The sequence below is a fragment of the Meleagris gallopavo genome, chromosome 6, assembly GCF_905368555.1.
Source record: "Meleagris gallopavo chromosome 6, MGAL_WU_HG_1.1, whole genome shotgun sequence".
NCBI lineage: Eukaryota > Metazoa > Chordata > Aves > Galliformes > Phasianidae > Meleagris > Meleagris gallopavo.
The window spans coordinates 23,846,246-23,870,184 of record NC_139409.1 but is presented as its reverse complement, the minus strand read 5'-3'; the positions used below and the strand labels follow the sequence as shown (position 1 = coordinate 23,870,184).

The following is a 23,939-nucleotide window of genomic DNA, read 5'->3' as shown; positions in this document are numbered from 1 at the left end:
TCAGCAGTCAGCAGTCCTGAATTACATTTGAGCCTCTGAGGCTCCCTGGACACTTCGCTGGGCTGTGACCTAGGTACATTCAGTATTGTAATGTGTGATCCATAGCTTAGTGTCTTCCAGTAGGTAAGGACAATGATTGGTGTACTGTGCTTGAGAGATACTACCACTAAGTATTTTTAAATCTTATGATTCAGTACCTTTAAGGCAAGTTGTTGAACAATGAAGTTCCCTTTGCTTTGATTAATGATGCTGAATGCAAAGTCCGTGGTTAGCAAAATAATTACTCTTCAAGATGGGATTGGTTTCCTGGCCCTGTTGAACTAAATGGAAACACAGCCATTTACTGCTATTACTCCTCAGGTCTGCAAATTTTGCTGTTAGAAGCACTGCACTTCTTATGTTTACAATGTAAGGAAGAAAATTCTTCAAAATCCTGACCTCCCAATGAGAGCAGGGGGGATGAGAGCTAACCACTGCCTTACAAGACTGACTCCCTGTGTATGCTGCTTTTCTTCCATTTCTGAGATGGTGGCACCTGCGCCATTTACACAGCCTCACACAGTGCCATCTCACTGTCAGAGGTCACTAAATCAAGTCTAAACTGCACTTCTGGACTAAGGAACAGGTTTCGCTTTTAGATTCAGCAGTGTTAAAGGGTGGGGAAGAAACAACTGTGGAAATGATCACTACACTCTTCTGAGCTCTGTTTTAAGTACTGTAGTACTAATGCTAAAAGTTGATGACGCTTAAGGCGGAACACTTTTCACATTTAGAAATTGCTATTCTTGCAGAGATGCTAAAACTGTTGACTCTCTTAATTGTAAATAATAAAAAACTCCAATATTTTTGCATAAACATGTGGAAGTTATTATAGATGGAGGAGGGGACAAGGGTGAGACTGAAAGGGAAAGGAGTAAGGGAGCAGACCAAGTCTGGAGATACCATGATGATTACATTTTTGTGGTTTCCTTCAAAGTCAAAGTGTCACGGGTGAGCATACAAGAAGGAAGCAAAAGAAGAAAGTTTTGATGATTGGCGCAGGCGGTTTTAATGAGAACTGATCTTAACGTCTAATACTGTGGCATGGAGAAAAAGCATAAAAGAACTTGGAAAGCCAGACATCAGCTGATTTGCAGGAGAAACAGAAAGCCAGATAGAAGAGCTTTCAGCTGTGGAAATAGCCAGAAAGTTACACTGACAGGTAAAATGCTTATTTTATTAATCCTCCTGAATTAAGTCCTCTGCAGAAACGCAGCACATTCAGGCCATGCTGCTAGACAACAGTTCCCTCCAGTCTCCTAGCTGTATTCTGTCCTGCCTTTCCACTTACTCAATGGAAAAAGACCTGTTTATTTTCTCAAGAAAGAAAGCATGAAATATGGTATTCCTCCATACCATTAGCTGAGGAACTACTCTCAGTGAACTTGATATATATGTGTATTAGTTGATGTCTAATTTAAATTAAATGAATTGATACCTGCTTGCCACAGATAAACTTTGCAATGCTGAGAAACGAAGAGGGTAATTTGTATGAAGAGGTTAATAAGCAGACTGGGTTATGGCGAGGCGCCATGAAGGACAGTGCTCCTCAGCTCACTTTTCTCACAAGATCCTACTAGCTAGGCTGGTGTATGCTTGTTTCTGCATTTCAGAAAGCCAGCTTTATTCCCAGTCTGGAGCCCCCTTGACTCCATCCACACTTGCAAAAATTGTGCCTACAGCCTTCCAGTGCTTGAGGTTAATACCTACTGCTCCACTTGCCCACTTCAGGCCGGGTGCTGTGTGGAAAAAACAGTTGAGAAACCTGTACAGGTATTTGCCATTTGTTGTGTATTTCCTCAGGCTGCTGACTTCATCATTAAATGTTAATCAAGTTTTCCACCTTTTATTTAAAACATGCTTTAAGCAAGCCAGCTCTTCATCTAATGCTACTAACTATGCATTTCCATCACCAGATTACTTCAAAACTATCATTTGTGTTGGGATTTCTACCTACTTCAGAAGAAAGCTCAGTTTCTTCTTTTAAGAAGCCCTAAGCATCATAAAAGGTGTTACTGTCCCTGCCTGGCAAACTGATTCACAGCTTCTGGCGCTTCTACTCCTGCCTATATATTATTAAACATATTTTCTGGATTTTTTTTCAGCGAAGCACTTGAGAGACTTGCTGAGATGTATGAGGCAGGTATGGTTTTGCTAAACAGACAGAAGGAACAATCACCAAGCTCTAGTCAGAACTTAAGTGAAATGCTGAAGAAGAGCAGATTTGGTATTTTACCTCCTGTTGTCACTCCCAGTTTATATCCCATATTCAGGAAGCGGCACTGGTGGTGATGGGGTCCTTCGGGGGCAGCCTGATCACTGCCAGTGCTCTTCTGTCTGGCAGGACAGGCAGAGGCACCGGTGTTAGAGCCTGCTCCTGCCTGAGCCAATAGAACTCTCTCTCTGCTTCAGGCCTCAGGTTACTGATGTTAAAGTAGGTAGCTCTCTCACCCAGCATTTACAAACATCGACATTTTGAGATCCTTCTCCTTCCTCTCCTCCCATTTCTCTGCTCCCACTGTCTTCCCTGGTTAATCTACAGGGCTAAACAGGCTCTTCTGCAGTGGCACTGTGCTGTGATAGCTGTCCGCCTGCTCAGTTTGCAGACCCTGCTCCTCCACCATGCTCACAGCCTGGCCTATGCTGCAGTGTCACCGCCGCTCCAGCCGGGCACAGGAAAATGGCTCTGTGATAAGGGCAAGGAACAGAGTGGGATGATGGAGCTGCATTTCCAGGGGATTGTTACTGCTGTGATCCAACCCCCGTGAATCTGACTGAAACCTTCAGTACAGGGCCCTGGAAAATTCAATTTTTCTTTTTAATGGAAAATGCTGCTTCATCATAGAGTACCTGACCTAGCATTGCATGTGGACTCAGAATCGTTAGGCTTCCAAGCAACCCTGTTGTTTTAATTTCAGTGTTCCAGCTGCCGGGAAAAACAGGCAGGAGCAGGGGGAATACTGCAGAGCAGCCAACGTGGCCTGAAGTGACAGCACCGTCTGCTGAACAGTCCAGATTAGTATTTGTGGCTGCCACCACCAGGATGCCTGCAGAGCTTTCATGGGTCAGCAAGCAATAATTTTGAAGCTAATTGTTATTGAAGAGAACTCCATGTTGTAGGATTTTGAATACAGTTCCCTTTTTTCCTGATAACAAAAGTCTCTCACATAGCAGAGAAAGGATTGCTGCATGAAGCAGGTGGGAGAAAATTTCCATTAGTGAAAAAATCCTGGCTTTTATATGTTGATAATTCTCCTGAAATGGTTTGCTGCTGCATCTGAGCCTGATCCTTCAATATAATTCTGCAACAGAACAGTCAGTGGGAGGCTTGCATTTTGATTTCAGGGAAAAAGAAATCACGACTTTGTTTTGTACAGATTATATGAACTCCTGAAATCAAACTCTACTTTCCATTTGCAAATAATGCTTTCACTGGCTGCAGCTGGATTTATGTTAGGGCTTTCTGAAATAAAGCTTAGCCCAGGAAAAACAGCCTTGGTATTTTAGATGACTTTTTTGTGTGTGTGTGCCATTCATCACAAAATGTTTCACAAAGAAGAAGCATGGCTGGCATGAGCAAATGAAATATGTCAGCCAGCTGAAGAGTATTTTCCTATCACTTTTCAAATATGGCTACACTGAATACCAAAATCATGAGAAGCATTTAATGTGAAGAACTTGGGGCTGATTTCAAACCACCTGACTTCACTTTGGTTTTACTCTTTAAAATTACCTAGAAAAGACCATAATCTTTTTTTGTGCAGCTGGATGAGAGCCAGACCTCTGGCTCCAGAGGTAAAGGGCAGAAACTAAAAAAATCCTGTCTGAACAGGCAACCCCACCCTCTTCCCCAAGTCAGCTTGGCCTTTTGACAGAAAGCGAGCTCTGAAGCAAATTCATTCATTGCCTTGTTTTTGGACAAAACTCAAAATTCTGCACTCACACCACAGAGAGACCATTGCCACGAAATTCGGCATGCTATTTTATTACCCTTTGTTTTCCCCTCTAATCAGATAAAATTAGCATTTGGACTGTGATTAATCAGATTAGTCATTTTAATTGCTTTTATCAAAGAGAAAAGCCTGCACTGGAAATGTAGTATTGTCAAAGGCAGGTGATGGCCTTATGAGCGCATTCAAGAAGAAGCTCCAAGTTGTAATCCACCATATGGGGGACTGTTCCAGCCACGTGTCCGAAATAAGAGGGGCTAAAGAGTCCACTGAGCTAAACATTTGAGCCTCACATAAAACAAATGAGAGAGTGGGAGGAGTAAAAGGGAGAAGAGTCTATATTCAGCCTACCTATTCCCAAAATAGACTAAAGTTTTAGTGCACTATTTCTTTTCCTCTTTTTTTTCTTGGTGTTAGTTATATGCCACCCTAAACTCTTTGGGTCCTTTTGAGATGGACCAAATGAGAGAGATGGCACCGAAGATAGATTTAGATCACATCCAAATTCAGCAGACTGAAAGGTGCAGAAAGCCAGAGGTCCTGATACCCCTGTAGTTTGGTTTACCATCTTATCAGAGCATACCCTGACTTTCTTCAGCTTGCATCTTAGCTTTTCTGACTGCAGAATTAAGGTGTAGTTGTGCCTGTGTGGCTAGGGATAGAGAGGCTGATTCCATCCTGATGGTAGTTTGTGAGAAACTAAGATGACAAACTTTGCAGTTTAAATAAGACCCGAAGCTGTCCAAATGCAAGAAAGCCATCAAAAGCTCCACAAGTTGGTCATCTATAACTACCAGACCTCGGCTTCTCTATAGAGAGAAGTTGAGGTACTTCCAAGAGAGGTATCTAAAATGTATGCACTGCTAAATGAGAAACCGAAGTATGGAAACTCTAAGTAGTAATGGATCCAAGAGGATCCAACTTCATATGCAGTAAGATAGATCTAATGTTCCTCGTGCTAATGTGAGAAGACTAAACACAGCTCAACAAATTTAGGAAAGTTTAGAGTGAATGCATTCAAGACTGAAAGTAATAATACTTTATAAATTTTACCAGGTCCATCTCAAAACTGCACTTAAGTGTTTACAAGATAAGGTATGTGAATAATGTCTGAAAGAATGTCAAAAATATTTTTGCTTTGGATTGAGCAAAAAATATGAATTAAGAGATTGGTACATAAGAGTTCTATTCAAGCATGCTTCCACCCTCCCTCAGCCTTCTCTAGTTCTTTATAGGAGCACCTACTTTAAGGCCACCAAACTGGTCCTTTATGAAACCTTTGCATTTCACCAGTCCATCCTGCTGGCAAAGACCAGTCTGCTCCTGTTACGAACTGAAGAAGCAGGGCTGGCCCCAACTGGACAGAACTGGTTTTCATCAGGAAGCGTCAGCACATTAAAATCAAAGCTTTACTCCAAGAAGATCCTACTTTCAATGAATCCAAAGTTGTTCATAGACACAAGATACAGCTCTGAGCAAAATGGGAAGATCATCACAGCACTTCCTTCCCTTAGGGAAGACACATGTTCAACCTTACTCAGGCAGTCCTTTGCAGCATGGCTTGGTGCCAAACCACGGTCTTACAGAACACTCTCATGGAGCTCTTTGTAAATAATTGCACATTCAGTGGAAGGACCATCTTCCGTAAGACGAGGAAATAACCCTTACTGTTAACCACTGACATTAATGTCTCTAATCAGTGATCCATTCTAATCACCTGCCATAGAACTTGACTGTATCAAGTCATTAATTCCACCATTTCCAATTACAGTTAAAGCAATTTTCATGAGGAAGAATATACCAAGTTGTTGCAATAGTTCACTAAGTTTAATGTCCCTTTAACGTGAATAGTATTTGATGATATCTCTACATGGATCTTTAACTTCAGGCAGTGCTATCTGTAACACAAAACTTGCACACTGAATGCAATTGAAATTATACTAGAAAATATCTGATCCAGTATCCAGATATCTTGATATGTGTAATTTGTAATGCAAAAAAAAGTTACTCTTAATCTTCAAAAAGTGACAACTTGACCCTGTAAAGCTCAAAAATTGCCTGTTTGTGAGTGAACTGTTTTCTTAATGACTAATCCACACAGTCATGTAATGCGCTGATTCATTCTGCTGCACTATTGTTCATCACAGTAAGTTCTATCAAACTGATCCCAACAGTTCATATTAGCCAGGCTTTTTGGGGAAAGGTTAGGAGTTAGAGGTAAAATTCCTACTTATCTTTCACAACAACACCACACTTGCTTTTCCACATTCTAGTGAGAGGTTTCTGCTTGACCTCCAAGGAGATGGTGTTAAACAATCAAATTAAGACCAATGGCATTTGAAGCCTGACGCTGGTAGGAAGGTATGAAGGTACAAATTAGAATCATTTACTCCAAGTGTCAGGAGGACTGATTCATACCACAATAATCAGTGAACAGAAAAGTTAGTGAAGATACAGAAATTTACATGAAGTACATAGACCAGAAACATTAATTTTGTTTCTCAAAAATATGGTTTCTCAAAAAGCACAACAGACTGCAGATTGGGACAGAGGACACCAAAAGAGAGGAGCTTAAGAACGAGAAGACAAAGGGGAGGGACTAGGAAGGGAGCTACCACTGATGCACATGCCAATAAGGCAAAACTGAGAAGGGACACAAAAGTAGGTAGTCTATAGGAAGGCACACGAGCCCTCTGACTCAACTAGTCTTTGTTGGTGGTTATGCAGTGGTTCTACTACTAGTCTGCTCATCTCTATCTGCCTGATTATGGCACTCACCATCATTTCTTAATATTAGGCAAGAAAGAGAGAAACTTGAATGGGGATACAGCAGTCCTGTTACTGTTATTCCAGCCTGTCTTTTAGTTAGCTGTCCATCTGAGCATGGCTTAGATATTAGATGTGAGAGGAGAAAAACTCAGTCATTATTATCTACCATCAATGGAAGGATAAAAGAGCCATGTGAAGGATGGAAAAACTAACACAAGCTATCTCTTTAACTGGACTGTTATTTAACTCTCTCAGTAACAAATGTGCCATTTTCTAAGCATTAGCTGAAACTTGCTTGTTTTGCTAGGCTTTAACAGTTCCAAGCTACCTCCTGTCCCTTGACATAATATCTAAAAATTCCCACTCCGCACAGCAATTGCTGTAATAATAACAATACTTACATTTCATTATTTAACCTCATGCTATTCGTTCACGAGGATTAGTGCTTAATTAATTAGCAACACTTAGCACTTCCACTTAGCACTTTACCTCTTCAAAGCATTGTAGGGGCAGAGCTCCACAGACATTTCCCATCAAGACTTTCCTTTGACAGCTCTGCATCAAGACTTGCTTATGTGGTATAGCATGAATTCAAACTGAAAGTCTTATTGACTTCATCAGGAACCAGATAATGCCCTGGCTATCAAGTGGTTATATTTGCAAATTACGTTTTTGTTTTTCTACTGCTTCTGGTTGCTTACTATTCACCCAAGGATCTAATTATTGGCTAATATGATAAGTGATAATGGGAACCTTTTATTAGTGTTATCTACAAGATATTCATTCTTCAGTAAAAACCTTACTTTCAGTCACCTGGTTGAACTGTATTGAGATGGAAAATGTGTTAACTGCAAAAACAGATTACAAAATGTCAATCCAGAGTTTTTAAGGGAGGCAGGGCTTTCAATCCGTCAGTCAAATGCCTGCTATGAAAGTGCCTTTCTTGTAAGCACCCCAGAGTGCTACACCACATCAATAGGCAATATAAACACAGAGCTTTTATGGTTCACTTTTCAATTGGACATTGACTCTGAACCTGTGAAACAGAAAGGAATTGAATTTCACTACAAAAGAGGATAATGTGCACAGGATTAGGTAGACATCACTCATAGGAGCCAGAAAGCGATACAGCTTTGTATGCTGATAGGGGAATTAAATTTGCAAATAAGAAATCAAAGGCATAATAATAATAATAAAGAAGTCTGAGTAAACTCTCATAAACCAGCCATATCACTCATTTTTTCATATTAATAGGCTATTTTTTTCAGATAATCAAAAATATTGAGGGGTTTGTTCAGTATCTAGTGATGGACTGGCTCCTGTCTATGGGAAGGAAACAAAGAGAGCCCAAAGTATGCACTCACTCCAGCCAAGAGATAATATGGAAAGAAATTTCTGCAGTAGACAGATAGGAAGAAAACGAAAACATTACATTTCACAAACTTGCTCAGAACCTCAGAGTAGTTCTGCACAACACAGAAGCTAGCAGTGCAGCAGCCTAGAGTTGCTATTGCTGCTCAGATCTGCTCCAGGAGAAACCAATGGATCCAGTACAGCAATAGTGTTTCCAGCTCATGGCCGTGCCGCAGAGTGTCACATGCACATCCCTGCTCCCATCAGCTAGGTCAAGTAGCTTTCTCAGGAAGTCCATTTTGCCAGATGAGGTATTAAAAATTTAAATTGCTTGGTTCTTTGAAAACTGACTGAATTGAACAGCATCTGACCTAACTGTTTTGGCAATGAAGTATTCCACAAGGATTACTATGTACTGCTAACTGCAGTGTCTTTGTGTCCAAAATATACTGTGTTAGTGTTGCCACGAACTTCCAAAAACCCAGGCATTCAAAATAAAAAAACATGCCTTCTCATTCCTTAATATAATTTCCTTTATGCTGCAGAAGGATGAGACCCTCAGTGAAATATTCAGCCTCAAGCTGAGGGTCAGATACTTATGCCAAGCTTTTCTGGACTATATTTGGAATGCAGGTATTTCAGTACCTACATTTCATTTTCTACCCAGTACCCACAAATTCTTTTCCTCTTACTTAACTTCAGCTTCAGCCATCTGATACTCTCTTGCCACCAGTGCCACTGCACAGCACACCCTCATCTCAGACACCAGACTCATCAGCCTGAGCCAGCTCTCTATCACTGAATTATCCTGTAGTCCTCTCTAATATTTACTACCTAGGACTGACCCCAGATTCATTCCAGCCTGCCCACAACCAGCCTCCACTGTGACTTTTGCATCTGTTAAGGCTGGATTCACTGCTGTTCCTGTTGAGAATCAGGTAAATCATGTACCCTCCTCCTACCAAGTATGCAATGCTCAAAACTTGTAATGCTCAAACAAAACTGTCAGCTGTGGTCATTGCTCATCATGCAGACATACTTATTAATTAGCATACACATTACATCAAGCTATTAACAAATGCATTATGAAGCTACCACAGAGGCTGATTCAAGTTATTATCTAGGTAACCATGCTTCTCTTTCCAGAACAAGGCAGCCACATGATTCCTTCTGATCACTTTTGTGTTTACATTTGCTGTGCATCTGTCACAGCATCTCCAAGCCCTGATGCCTTTGAGGAACACACGCAGAGGTATTTCCTGATTGGGGTCAACTTCCAGCACTGGAGCTCTGCTGGATACAGCTCAAGATGTGAACCAAACGCAGACATAAAGAAATGATGAAGACAGAAGCCCAGTGTTTGAAATGCAGTTCTCTGTTCTGATGTATGACAAAAATAATTGTTTATGTGACTTAAATGTTAGGTATTTTACTTCTCTTATTCCACTCAGCCTGCACAATGAGGCTGGTCTGTTTAAACTGTCCTGCAGTTTTTAGTCATTCTGTCATTAGCCTGTATTTACACATACTAAGATAGAGTGTGAGTATTCAAAGCTCCACAAGTCTGTGTACTCATTTCCACTGTTCACAGTGCTGTCCAGGTAAGAGGTGACAGAGACACATCCACAGAGCAGTCAGCACGAGATTCACAAAAGTCATGAATGTACCAGCATGTATTTCCTCCCTGCTCCCAGTCATTGGTGTCTAATGTCAAAGGGATGAGTCATATTTTCTGGCTACCACAGTCTCCTACAGCAATGATTTTCTTGAAGGATATTGATTGCACTGTCGTACACGTGCCTCCTTGTTGCTTCATCAGAAGAAAGTGTTCCTGCTGTTGCACTGTCATGGAGCACAGTATTAGTCTTGCAATTCAGCCTGCACAAGGAGTGCTAGATGAATTGTTTGATAACTGCTACTACAATACATCCTATTCTCTCCTAGTGAAACTGCTCAACACTGGGTTAATACTGAAGAGCAAGCCAGCTGAAACTACCTTTATAGCGTAGGCTCCATGGCAAAGATGGCTGACATAATTACACTGGGTGTGCATTTCACTTACAATTTTAATGAAACACTTTTTCTAAGCACAGACTTTCAGTGAATCAGTTCCAAATGAAACATTTCTGACAATGGCATTTTCACAAGTAGCATTACCCATCACATCCCAGCTCAATTTTCTCACCTTTGTGGTCCACAGCTTCACTGTCCAGTCAAATGATGATGTGACAAAGAGATGGGAAAAGTCAATTGAGCCCACTGCCATGTGGCAATTGATTCCTGTGACAGGTCCTTGGTGGCCTTCAAAAATTTCACCAATGCCGGCTTTACTGCAGGAAGAAAAGCATTTACATTCAGAATGTGAGTTAACATGTGGTGTTTTAACATCATTTTCTTTTACTCTTACAGTCCTGTTTCCTTCTAAAGCTCCATTTAACCTGCAAAGTTCTCTCCCTTCGGCAAGGCCTTTGCCTGCAGCGGCTCACTGCTGCGGGCACACTTAGTGCTCAGGATCCAGCACAGGGAGACAGCTCCTTTTTCTTCTGAAGACCTGCATTACTAACTTCTACATACACTGTCTACTACTATAGCTTGAAATAACACGTATGTATAATTATAAAGTAATTAGAAATTATAATTATACTACATCTTATACATCTGGGTACACTATTATTACGAGGAATCACCATTAAAATGAAAATGCAAAGTTGCTAATGACATATCATTTGCAATTCTTTTTCTCTCAAATATTTAAAATAACTTTGCACAGCAGCCAGTCATGTCCCTAAGGAAGCAAATCCTTTTTCACAAAATGAGAAGGGACTGCTCACACGAGCGGGTATTGCAGACATTCTGAACATGAGAAGATGTGCATTTCATCAGAGTGAGGCTAGAATAGTAAGGAAAAGTACAAATCTGGATAAGAAAGAAAGTGGGCAGCTTTTCTCATCCTGTAAGCAAATGACACCAAATCAGTTTTCCTTCTTTTGTGAGGAACAAACCAGGCACATTTGAAATATCAGAAGTACCCTTGCGCATGCTCCATTTATCCCAGCAGCCAAAAACTAATTCAGACCAGCAGCCATCACACAGCCTACCAGCATAATGCCTAAACAGACACAGTATTGCAATGCTGTCAACAGGGTAAAGTAAAAAAATATTTTAAATAAAAATCATTTTGAAGAAAACATATGTAAAACTGTGACTGTACAATATTAAGAACGTGTAATAGAAGCCTTATAATCTTAAACCACTGTTAAACCATTGTCAATGCGTATTTTGTCCCTGAAACACGGACTGTGGTAACATGAATCTGAAGACTACTGAAGTGGGGTCAGCTTTAGATTTATCACTGAAATAGCCTGCTCTTTACAGAAGTCACTCAAGCATCCCAGAGGATGAAACTGCTACCAGAAGCTGAGAGCACACAAGCACCCTGCAGATTACTGTAGCAAACACAAGGAATTGATCTCTGCAGAGGCATGTGGTGAGAGTTCCTTGCTCTTAACTACAGCCTTAGAAAGTTTACAGGGTGCAAAATAAGGAACTTGTTTAAATTATGGAACTGAATTTGCATTCTCCTAGCTTTAGAAGTAAAAAGATCAGTGTTTAGCCACATAGCACTCAGAACCTTGTCATTAGGAGGTGCATCTTACACTTGGAAAAACAGTATTTCAACTATTGTTCCAAATGCTACTTGAAAGTATTTGTCCAAGTAAGCTTTTCCCAGGTCATTTTATCAGGTCTTGTACTAATCGCCCGCCTGGGCAAGTCAGACAAGGTCTGCCCATGCATCAGGGCTTCATATGCTCTCCTTCTCACACGCAGACATATCTGTGGTGTCTTTCTTTTCTTTGCTATCTGCCTGTGGAGATTGAAGATGAAGCTGAAAATGGTAAAAAATAAAGGAGATTACCATTTCTTACAAGTGGTTTAAGTTTGATTACTCGGCAACAAAACTGTCTCCTAGGGCCTGATACAACCTGCCTTGACACACCTACACCTCAGTCAGCACTCTAGGCTTCCGTTATAATCACGGCTGAGAAAGAGGCATTTCCAAGGTGCCAGTCATCTCTTCTTCAAGCGGATGTCTGAAAAAGGCAAGAGAAGTCAACCCTTCCAGCAGTTAGTTCTCCCCACAGACTACACAGGGAGGTGGGCCAAGCACACAGCGCATGGCAGTAACACAAATGTATGAAGCTGGGCAGCTCCCATCCTTGTCCTGTCCCAACACAGGTCCTGCTCATCCAAGAGAAAAAAACTAAACACACTCCACACACGTGGCTACCTCATGCCAGCACAGACAATGTTATAGAAGTACAAAAAGCTTAAAATCACCTTCCATGACGACAGGCTGTGTAGACTGTTCCCTCTTCACTGCCAACAACAAAGTTATTGACATCTCCGGTTGGGAAAGCCATTCCTGTAACTGCCACTGGTTTGGACTTGTTGTACACCAGCTCCATGCTCTCCTACCAAAACAGATCTTTGTTATTACTCTGCAGCAGTCCTTTTGTTTGGCTTTTTTTTTATTATTATTTTTATTTTTTTATTATTTTTTTTTGCTAATTCATTTCTAAATGTTACACAGAGTACCAAGAAAGGAAGAAGGAATCATCTGATCCAGTCATAGAATTTAGGGTTTTATGATGGACAATGGAAGAAGATGCAATGTCACAACCAGGATGCACTGCTCCTGCCATCCCTGATGCTGTGTCAGATGTTTCAGAGCGGCAGCAAGGCACTGGTCTCTGGAACATCATCTTAAATCAGGCAGAGATGACAGGTGAGAATTTAAAATCTAATGGTGCAGAAACTAAAGATAATACCTTAATGGCTATACTTGCCAGCCCCAGGCTCTAATAAAAAATACCTTTCTACTTACAAACATTTTTTAAAATCAGTTGTTTGTCAGGGATCACATGTAATATCACATGCACCTGAGGCATTTATCAGACAGTGACATTTGTCCCTCTGCAGAACAAAATTCAGAAGTCAGTGTCATGTCACTACTGCTATTCTAAACAGTGTTTTTCAGAGATTTTCTGAGCTAATCATAAATATTTTCTCTGGATCCCACCATCAAGCTACAAGCCAGAAAGCATAATTTCATTTTCTAGCCATATTTGAAAGTAAATCAGCATACTCATTTTTGTACATTTCAAATACAACCAGCATGAGCAGTTTGTGGCGGCTGCAAGATGTGTATGCTTTGAGCAGATTTTGCACAACTCTAAACTTTTTGGTTGTGCAGCCTAAATGGTGTAACCTAAGATTCCCTTAAAGGGCCTGAATGATTTAGTAATTTTCATTTTCATCTGTATAAGTGTGTGTGCTTTCTACATTTAAATGCCTAAGCTGCTATTCTCGGGCTAAAGATTATAGCATTTTTATCAGGAGGGATTTTTGCTGTAGCTGAAGAAAGTGAGTGTCCTTATGGGAAGAGAGGGCTGCAAATCCATAGAGAAATACTTTTGCTTGATTTGTATTTTATTTTCACAGATATTTGCTTCTATTAAAAAGGAAAAATAAGATCTGGAAAATGCATTGTCAAAGCACCTGCGGACCGTATATTTCTACAAAAATCTTCTGGGGTAAGATCATTGTTCAGTGTCTTTACATATGGCCAGATATTGCGGTGGAATTCTCCTCCAGAGCCTACACCATGGCTGTACATGAATGCTCTGGATCTGTGTCTTTGGAAAGTTTCAAACCAATGCAAATCAGCAACACTGCTCCACTCAATGTAAAGCTAAGGCGTGCAGCTTGACATCAAGCCCCACGTCCTTCTTTTCAAGATCACTGTGAGCCATGCACCGAATTTCAGTGTAACGTGGGGTGTGTTCCCATCCTTGTTGAAAGCCAGTTTTGAATCTGGCAAATTCCATCTGAATGATGAAGTTCTGAAACTGAAATGTTCACAAATCTCTGCTTGAAAATTCAGTATTCCAGTATGTAAACACACAAGGATTTCTCTTCTCTACATTTAAATGAGAAATGGGGCAAAGGATTCAAGTTCCTAAACACAGATGTCTGCACCAATTTAGATGCCTCTTCTTTTCCAGAACTGCAGCAGTTTTTCATAGTCCCAGGACATAACTACCAGACCCATAGTGTCTACAAGGAGCACAAGGAACATGATCAAACTTTGAAGTTGGCTTCACTCTGAGTAGGGGATTAGATGGGATGAGTTCCAGAAGCGACTTACATCTTAAGATGTAAGTGCAGTTCTGTACCCTAGAATATCTAAAGTGATATTTCACACTGCGATGGGATGAGCTGTCCTCTAGAAGTGCTGGTTTCTCTCTACATTAACTGTAAAAGGAATTCAAATGACTAGCTTGAACTTGACATGGACCTTTAGATGGCTAAGGAGGAGAGGAGTCCCACGTCTTGTGTCAACACTGAAAAGCAAGTAACTCAAGAGTAATTGCACATTAATGCATAATTAATGGGTGATTAATGGAATCATTAAAAGGAGTTCCTACTCAGCATTTTCAAACAAGATCAGATCCTATGATATTTATAAAAAACAATAATATGCTGGAACAGAAAACGTACAAATGTACTACTCCTCAGAAAGATAACACTTTCCATAGGGCCTCTTCTGTACCAGAATCTTTGTTTAGTTTCCATTATTATAATCACAAGTGGTTTGGACAATTTCCCTGGACTTCCTTTCATTTCTGATACAAAGAGGGGGTAAGAGGGGGAAGGGAAAACAATAGCAACAAACATTCCAGAGGGGGGGGAGTTGGCTCTAAAACTTTTGATTTGCATTGTTGTTTTTTTTTCTTTTAAATACTGAAAGCAGGCAACAAAGTAAGCTTTCAGACTTTGTGCTTTGGAAACCCATAGTGCCTAGGGTGTGTTCAGTGGCAGTGCAATCTAGTCCATATTTGTTAAACAACACTGTAGAGTAAGTACAATTTATACCACAGGCAACTTCTGTAATTACCATGCTTTAAAATGGATTATTTCATTTTCACTTGAAACTGACCTATGTATTAACGTATTATAATAATTATATGATTTGTGGTAAAGGAAATGGGTTTTGGCTTTTAGCAGAGACTGCTGGAAGCAAGCTGTATTCTTTCAAGCGCATCCACTGGTTTTAGTTTGTATAAGATGTGAGGTTTTGGCTTTTAGGAGCAATGTTCCATTAAGCAGGTATCCTCCTGTACTGAAGGTGATTTCTCCTGTATGGGTGAAAACAAACCCACCTGTGGAGTTGAGAGCATGTCAAGGCTCCAGGAGCACATTTTGCCATCTGTGGAGACAGTGATGAGATTGTGTGCATTCTGTGTTCCAACTACATTGACACAATACACCGGATGCTGGAAACACATTAACACTGGAAGTCAGAGAGACATTCTCACATATTCAAAACACATTTCTAATATCTCATATCTTACTGTAAAGAATGATTAAGTAGTCACATAATGTCTGGAAAATACTGGACCAGGCTTTTGCCATATAGGACTTTAATTTCTTTTTCAAATTTCAATTCTAAGAGTCCTGTTATGGACATGGAAGTGTTTTCAATGTTTCATTTTCCTCATCATAAAACAACTCAGCTGGGTAATGCTGTGAAAATACTGAATTATGTGGATGAGATTTCACCCACAGGGACATGTATCATTCTACTGATGGCTTTCAGCACTGAAAATAACTGGCAGAAAGAGGCAAATCATCCAGATGGAATCAAAATGAAAACTTTATTGAAGAAAACAGCTGTGTAAAACTTGAACTCTTCCAGAATTTGGCTTGCATGCTAAATATTTGCAAATGTACTTCAATTTAAAAATGAAAACTGGTCTATCATTGTTCTCCAGTATTGGTCAATACACCTTTTTAGATTTGTCATTATAATTGTGGAGTGACAAAAGTCAGGGTGTTACACCTAGTTCCTCATAGCATGGTCAGTCCATGAAGGCTGAATTCCACTTAGCATACAGTAATGAAATTCAATCTGTTCATTTTCCAAGAAACCTGCTAATGTTTTCAGCCTGAAGTGTCATCTGATACGTGATGGTGACATATGAGGGATGGCTCAAGTTCAGCAATCTCCACAGTGAATAATCAATCAGACCGAGTAATGAGATTTAATTTTCTTTGACCACTACAAGTGATACTGCTTAATTAGAGTAAGACATACACACAAGTTAACCAAAGACAAACTATAATTCCCTGCCTGTTGCACAGATGAGACTTGTGTCTCTAAGAAGAAAAATTACTTTTCACAAATAATTTCCTTATTCAATGAAAATCAGGACAAAGCTTAGAAGAGATGCCTTACAGCTTCTAATCCAACTCCACATAGGGTTAGAAACCTAGCATTTTCTCCTACTGAAATGAATGACAGAACTGGCAGTTATTTTAGATTCCTTGATGATCTAACTGCAGTTCACCTACGTAGTGAGCAGTGAAAGGCAGAGCTAACACTGGCTAGCTCTCGGGTTTGATAGCACAGCAGACCCAATAAATGCCCTGGCTGTAATTGCAAACAGGGTGGAATTTGAACATACAGTGCGTACGCACAGCACCAAATGGACTCATTAGAAATTGCTCCCAAAATGGTGCTTTTGCTTAGAGGCCACCTGTACACATCAAAGACCCCTAAATTGCAAGGTCTACTCTGATGCTGATTTTTCTCTCTCTCAAGACTGTCAGAGGAGCTGTTCCCCCCCTGAATCATCAAATGGACATCACACAATGTGCAGGACCCCAGCCTACCCCTAGCATGTTTCTCATGCTATTACTGTCGGCAATGGACCTTCATGCTCCTCAGTGGTGAGCTAATTACCACATTACTAAATATGATTAGCACATAATGACATGCAAAATAAACACAGTCCTATTTGTTAATGGGTGTTTGACCTCCAGTAGGCCAAAGGGATGAGGACAGAGGTGGCAGGAAGCTAATGTAGCCAGTGGAGTAGCTACAATATTTAGGGGGAAGGGAGAGAGACAGCCATGTCCTTCCAGCAGCACCTCTGTATGCCAGATCTGGCTTTAATCAGGGTTGCCAACCATCAATTTCATGCACAATAAAACTCACAGCAGAAATGAAAAGACCTAAGGAAAATGGATGGAAAAGACAACCAACTATACGCAACAGAAAGTCTATACAGGCTCCTTCCTTTCAAAGAGTTGCTGCCAGCTTGCTTTTATTTATTTTGGAAATGAAATCATCATGCAAAAGGGTTTTGTCTTAATTAAAATTTCCTGTTGTCCCAAGTGCAGATGTGTGGTGGGTGTGAAAGGAAATTAGTGAATAAGCTGTGGGTAGAACTCTCTTTCCTGGTGAATCCAAGCAGCAATCAGTGAGACTAAACTTAAGGAAGGTTTAAGTTGGTGATGACAACATACTTTCTTTGTTTCAAATAAGCAAAGTGAGGGAACAAAAAGAAAAAAAATCCTTTTTTTTTTTTTTTTCCATATATTGCTTAAGTTCAAATTAAAACTGACTATTCGACTCACTTAGATAGCAGTGCACAAAGTAGTATTGCCACACAAGAGTTGTGTTAAACCTTTCCAGCCACCCTTTTGCAGCCAAGACTTCATTTACAGTTTAGGTAAGTGATTCATAAATACAAACAAAAATTAAGTACTCTTTTATTGTAAAATTGGATAATTCCTTAAAAAACATAATGCTTCCTCATGCTAGACTGTATAAACACTTATTTATACCAATCTGCAACAGCACATAAAGTGCACATCCACAACAAAAAATCATTTATTTTTATTTGTCAGATGCAAAACTTCATATATTGTTCTATATAATAAAACTATTTTAATATATAATTCCAGGAGGTACAATTTTGTCTTAGACATTTTTGAATGTAAACAAATTACTTCCCATTAATCTTTTCTTTTCCACTAGATTTTGAGTCCCAGTTGTTCAATTTTCAGTGATAGTCAGTTTCTTGCCATTAGTTTTCTGGTCTACTACATCTCTAAATTGCACTTCCAGGAGAGACTGTTCCCTTTCATGCAAATTGAACACCACTACTGGTGATAAAATGAGCAAAAACATTAGGGAAATGAAAAGCAATGTTGAAGTTGCAACCCATGGCACAGATCATTAAATTATAACATCAACATTCATGATAGTGGAAATTTAAGGAACAATATTTGTACTGCCTGGCCCACTAAGCATGTCTGTGCACACCTGTCGTTTTTTAATATGAGAGACATGCCTTCATAATACTGTCCCTGCACTGAATCTTTAATTCATATGACATGGCCTTTAGACACTGTCTTTTAACTCCAGGGATTATGTTGTCACAGTCAAATAAAAGCTGAATCTTGATCTGCAAATTCCAAAGATAAGAATCACAGAACTGTAGATGCTGGGGGTGCAAATGGCCAATCACGTTTTCTGATCCCTCTTTCTGCTAGAACAAGATTATCTTTCGGACTGCTTTGTGTAGTTCAGTTCCTTATGTTTCACGAAATTGTGCAAATTTTTCTGTACTCTTATTTTATTACATCTTTCTCCTCTAAGTGTCTGTTTTCCACTTCCCACTCAGGAACGGCCCCAAACTCAGTCCCAAGACGAGTTACTCTTACTACTCACAGAGTAAAACTTTCAGCTCTGAGCCTAAACTCTTCAGGAGGAGAGCTCAAGGATGCTCAGCATCTCAGAGCAGGGTGGAGTGAAGATCAGCCATATTACAGACTGTAGTCAGTCCAGACTTGTCTCTTCCTCTAGCACAATATGGGTACTTTGCAGTGTAAGAACATCTTCTACCACAGACATAATCTTTAGAGCATGGAGAAACTCTCTTCCTTTTCAAATATTTTGTACTGTTCTGCCTATTTATCTCCTAGACATCACCGGAGCCCTGTGCAATCATCATTATATCTGCAGATATCTTTGTGTGTCATTGAAATGCATTTCCATAGCATCCTGTTGAAACAAACTCCTCCTCAGTCTACAAGCTCTGCTCTATGGTCTTGTCTGGAATAGGAGGCCAGAAAAGGGATTTAAATATTTCTCTGTTGTAAAACAGAAGCAGTTGCCCCACACTCTTAAAAGCACAAGCGTCTACTTATCAGAACTCTGTTAGATCATTGCAGGTGCATAATCTGTTTCAAGAGACAAACTCTTGCACAAGTAGTCAGCAATAAATGATTCAAATTGCCTGCATGTTTGACTGGCAGACACATAGTCCCTACAGTAACCTGACTCTTGTACAGGCAATGAAGAGCAAGAATCACATGACTCATTTGAGTGTTTTAACTGCTCCTGTCATCTTCATCATAAAGGAGGACAATCACCTGACCTGCCCATATCAAGTGGAATGGCTTAACACAGGAGGTGGTTGTACACCTCTGTCATCCACTTCTTTCTTTTCAGGGGCCTCGCTTATGTTTTATCTGTCTAGCAATCAGCACTGCAGACAGAACTAGACAGCTTCGCTTCTCTGCTGACTATTTCTTCTAAGGAAAGGGAAGAAGTGATTTTTGTCCTTACCGTGTGAGCAGCAGCAGATAAGGGAGTTCTTTGAACAGGAGTTCGTCTGTGGCTGCGATTATCCCACAAGACAATTTGGCCAGAGTATGTTCCACCAACAACCAGGTTTGGGTGAAAGCGGGCAAAACAGACAGACATCACAGAGGACTGGAGTAAAACAGGTAGAGAAGAAGAGTGAGAGGTTATTTTCATCAGTCATGTTCAGTTTTCCTCCTGCTGCAATTAGTATTTTGAATTTTAGAATCAATGCATGGCCCTTATTCACATTCCTTGAACATCAGTAATTCTGCTAAAGCCAATAGGACACACGCAAGGAGCTGATTCTGATCCTAAAATGAGTAGTTCCGTTGGTCCTAAGGAAAATATGAACCATAAGATAAGTCTTAGAACGATGCTAAGAACCTCTCCATGACAGCGATGTGAAAGTGCTACATTTCTTTTTCGAAAATGAGGACTTCAAGCAAACAGTTGTCAGCGCAACAGAGGCTCCTGGAACACTACTTCCCAGCAGGGATACTGCTTCCCATATTGGTCTTCAAACATTTAACTCTTGGATAATTTCAGATGAGTTTGTGAGAGGCCATAGAAAGTGTACCATAAGGTGTGCTGCTGTGAGAACACGGCCTGATAAGCAGTGTCTTGTTGGATCAATGACTGACTTCCTGCCACAGAAAGGTCTTTTTCTGATAGCAGAGCGACTCAAACTTTGCTTTACATAGTTTGAGCAGAAGCAGTTCTTCATCTTTGTAATGACAGCTGGGTTGTGTTTGTACATTTTCTTTAAACTGGAAATGCTGAGGAGCCAAACTGGTGTAACACTTGTCTTGGCCATCTGGGATAGTACTCCACAGGCCAGCATGGAGATGAGCATCTACCCCAATTGCCTCCTTCAAGTCTCTTTAAAATAACATACAGTATCTGAAATTCTCAAGGGAACAATCTCCAGAACCTTTAATTGCCAATGAGCTACAGCCAAGAGCAACAATCTGTAACTCCTTCAGGTCCTCCATTCTCTTTTCAAGGAATTCTTTCCCATTTTTATGTAATTGATCCTGGATGTTTTCTCTATTTTATGCAAACTGGAAAGCAAAAGTTACAGTTTGCATGATTTCTTGAGAATTCACATACTAATAAAGGCAGTTTGCAAACAGAAGCAAATGTCATTTTTCCATGGCAGTTTTAGTGATGGTTACAAACCACAGAGCAAGATTTTAACTTCTATGGCAATTGCAGAAAGTTAACTTCGCTGTTAACGGGCACATTCTTAAAATTTCATTTTCCAATCATTTCTAACCAGTTTTGGTAACAACCTTTGTTGTAGTTTAATGACTGGACCTTTTGAAATGGTGATATGCCTAAATGTGAATCCATTGAATTCAGTGACAAAGGGTTAACTATATTAATATATTTCAGCTGCATAAAAAAACATTGCAGGTATTTAAGTAAACTTTGTTGAACTGAGAATACAGGAGCTGCCAAACTGAACTAGACCCAGTGTCTACCTCACTGAGGATTCTGTCTGGCAGGGGTGGCTGGAGTTATAAAAACTTAGAGGTGGACAGATGTGTGGTCATTTTGCCTTACTATGCCTTGTCATGATTTCTAGCAGCTAGAGACTGCTTTCAGCTCATACACTGGAGATTTAATAACCTTTCCAATAGGACTGGAATTAAGTATGCCAACTCTTGATGTTTATAACTAGGTTAATAAGAATAAAGGAAAATGTGCTGTTTAAATAGCTTTTACTGAATTCATGTGGCTGGCTGATATCCGTTGTTTCAAGCCAGATTTTTTTTTTGCTAAAATAACTAGTAGAAATACTTACATCATACAGCAATATATTCAACCCTGTATTTTTGACCCAATAAGGCCAAAAATAATAAAATTGCAAGGATGATGAAATAAGTTGTTACTACCTTTTTCTTTCCTATTCTCTCTGAATTTTCAGGGGTATTCATTTGGCATCTCTGTTCCCTTTCTCTACTAAAGCTTTTCATACATTTATGTGATGTTATATAGTCTATTATCTAGTGACCAGATATAATTGTTTATTTCAGCCCTTATCTATCTAAGCACTTAAGAACAGTAATCATGCTATGGTCATAAGAATGCTAGTTCCCAAGTATCATTTCCAAAGGACGTATTTTATAGATAAGAAAAAAACACTTTTGAGTAACAGTACTTTGGTACTGCTAAGAGAGATTTAAAACTCAGCTACAACATAGCTGCCATCCGGTTTCCACAAACCCCCCATACGTTATAATTAAAATGACCCTACAGCACATGTTCTACATTTTATCTCTTTGTTTAATGGCTTCATGAGTTGTTTTAATCAACCCTGCTCATTCCTTATAACTAAGCTGACAGATATTCTTACATGAAGTCAAATACCCAGATGATTTTAAAATAGTACAGCTACACCGCTGTGTACACCCCACAGCAGCTACAAGGCTCCATATGTATTTTAAGAAACCCCAATTCAAACAGTCATTCCACAACAAAGTTCTCAGTTTGTCTGAAACAAACTTGGGAGACTCTGAAGCTGGGCGAAGAAGCCAAGTGGACAGTATTTTTAAATGCCATGTTTTCATGGTTAGAATGTTTTTGAGTTCAGAATCCCAGAATACAGCTGAATGGTCAGGATATAAACTGCTAAAGTGTGTTTTTCATAAAGTTCAAAAATAACCTACAGACATGACATGGACTTGGGCCCTTTGTGCTGCTCCAAGTTTTACGTGTCATTCCAAAGTAACTTGCATTCTTCAACTGATGAAATATTCACATTCTTTTAATTATGTCAATATTATTTTTCTACTGAAGAAGAGCTTCTGTAAAATATTAGAATTTAACAATTTCAGGACTCCACAGCACTTAATAAAGTGATTATTTTCTTAAAGTTAATGTCAGCACTCAGATGAGTAAGGCTGTAAGATCCAGCCCATTCATTTAAGAACTTTAAAAGCATTAATTTCTTAGCCTTAATGGGAAAAAGCAGCGGACAGGTCTCCAGTCTGTCTGAACAGCTCTGTGCTCAAGGAGAGCAACAGAAACCATTCCCCGTAAGTCTCTTCTGCCTCCGGGCTTCATGCACAAAGGATAGAAGCAGGTAATTTCACAGTATATGGCCACAGTGCATAGATAAATTTTATCTTTTATCAGAAGGAAATTTTACCTTTTATCAGAAGGAAATTTTCTGGGGAGTTTTGTGCCACAGTGTAGAATAGGGGGCAAACAGCGTCATCTTTTCCTAGGTACCACAGAACACCTGTGTCTGCAAGCTGTCAGCACCTTTAGGAGACAAGCAACCCCCAGTGGTTGGTCACCTGCATTTTTCCAAATTCTCTGTGCTGTGAATCACACTGAGGTTTGAAACCGTAATTTCAGAAACAAAGCAAAACACGGCTCTGCTCTTGTCACAGCAAAGAGAAAAATAAATGTTGTCCAGCCCTTCAAGACGCCTGCAGTTCTGGCAACCTGTGCTCATGGCTGTCTTGCCCTGTGTGGAAAGAAGTGCTGTAGAGAGGACAGGGTGGTGGCTTTGTTCAGCTGCCATCATCCCCTTCCCTCCATGCCAATGCACTCAATTTAAACAGGCCCCAAGCCCTCTTCAAGTGGTTGGCAGAGCTGTTTTTTATTTTAGAAGCTTAATCCAGCCCAGATTTGAATTAGTGATGGCATATCCCTTCAACCACAGATACACAAGCTTAGGACAGACACTCATTTAGATTTTCCTTACTGAGAAGCCTGACCTCAGTACCCACATCTGATGTGTGGAAGGCCCCAGAGACTCAGCTGTCTGTGCTCATGTCCATAGATTCAGATGGCACTCTGCCCAGCCACCAGTTGAACAAGTTCACAAAGACCTGGGTGCTAAACAACAATGACTTTAAATAGCCAACAACAGCGAGACCTCTTCTGCAGGAAACCACCCCCGTAGGCAGCATTGCCATACTGGTGCCATATGCCTGCACTTGACACCAGATGGATCTCCAAACAATACTCTGTCAGTGGGAAGAAGTGGTCGGAGGAGTTCACAGGCATTTCTAGCCTCCAAAATACTAAGTTATTCCACAGCAGGCACTCAGGAAACTCCTGTGTATATTTTCTAGCTGAGCAAATACATGTGAAAGAGAACTGAGATACTAAATAAAGTCCTTTATTCTTGTCAGATTAATGGTTCAGAATCAGCATGGAAAACCAGAGATATCAGATCGGAACACTGGTTCCACTTGTTGACTTTGCCCTGGCTGCTGCACTGAGAGTAGAGACTATGTTCCTTCCAAGCACCTTGTTTGTTGTTAGCGTTAGCAGACAAAATTCTGGATATTTCTGTTTCACGCAAATGT

At 40.1% G+C, this 23,939-nt stretch overlaps 1 protein-coding gene across 5 annotated transcripts in view; it reads right to left on the bottom strand.

Moving 5' to 3' along the window:
- DYNC1I1 (dynein cytoplasmic 1 intermediate chain 1) overlaps positions 1-23,939 on the bottom strand; it is a 181,171-nt gene that overhangs the window by 29,845 nt on the left and 127,387 nt on the right. For all 5 annotated transcript variants that reach the window (XM_085227476.1, XM_085227479.1, XM_085227477.1 and 2 more), the window contains 4 exons: positions 19,594-19,740; positions 15,335-15,448; positions 12,450-12,583; positions 10,297-10,441 (listed from right to left, as the gene is read on the bottom strand). In XM_085227476.1, coding sequence (XP_085083602.1) covers positions 10,297-10,441; positions 12,450-12,583; positions 15,335-15,448; positions 19,594-19,740 — 540 coding nt within the window. The remainder of the gene's footprint in view (positions 1-10,296; positions 10,442-12,449; positions 12,584-15,334; positions 15,449-19,593; positions 19,741-23,939) is intronic.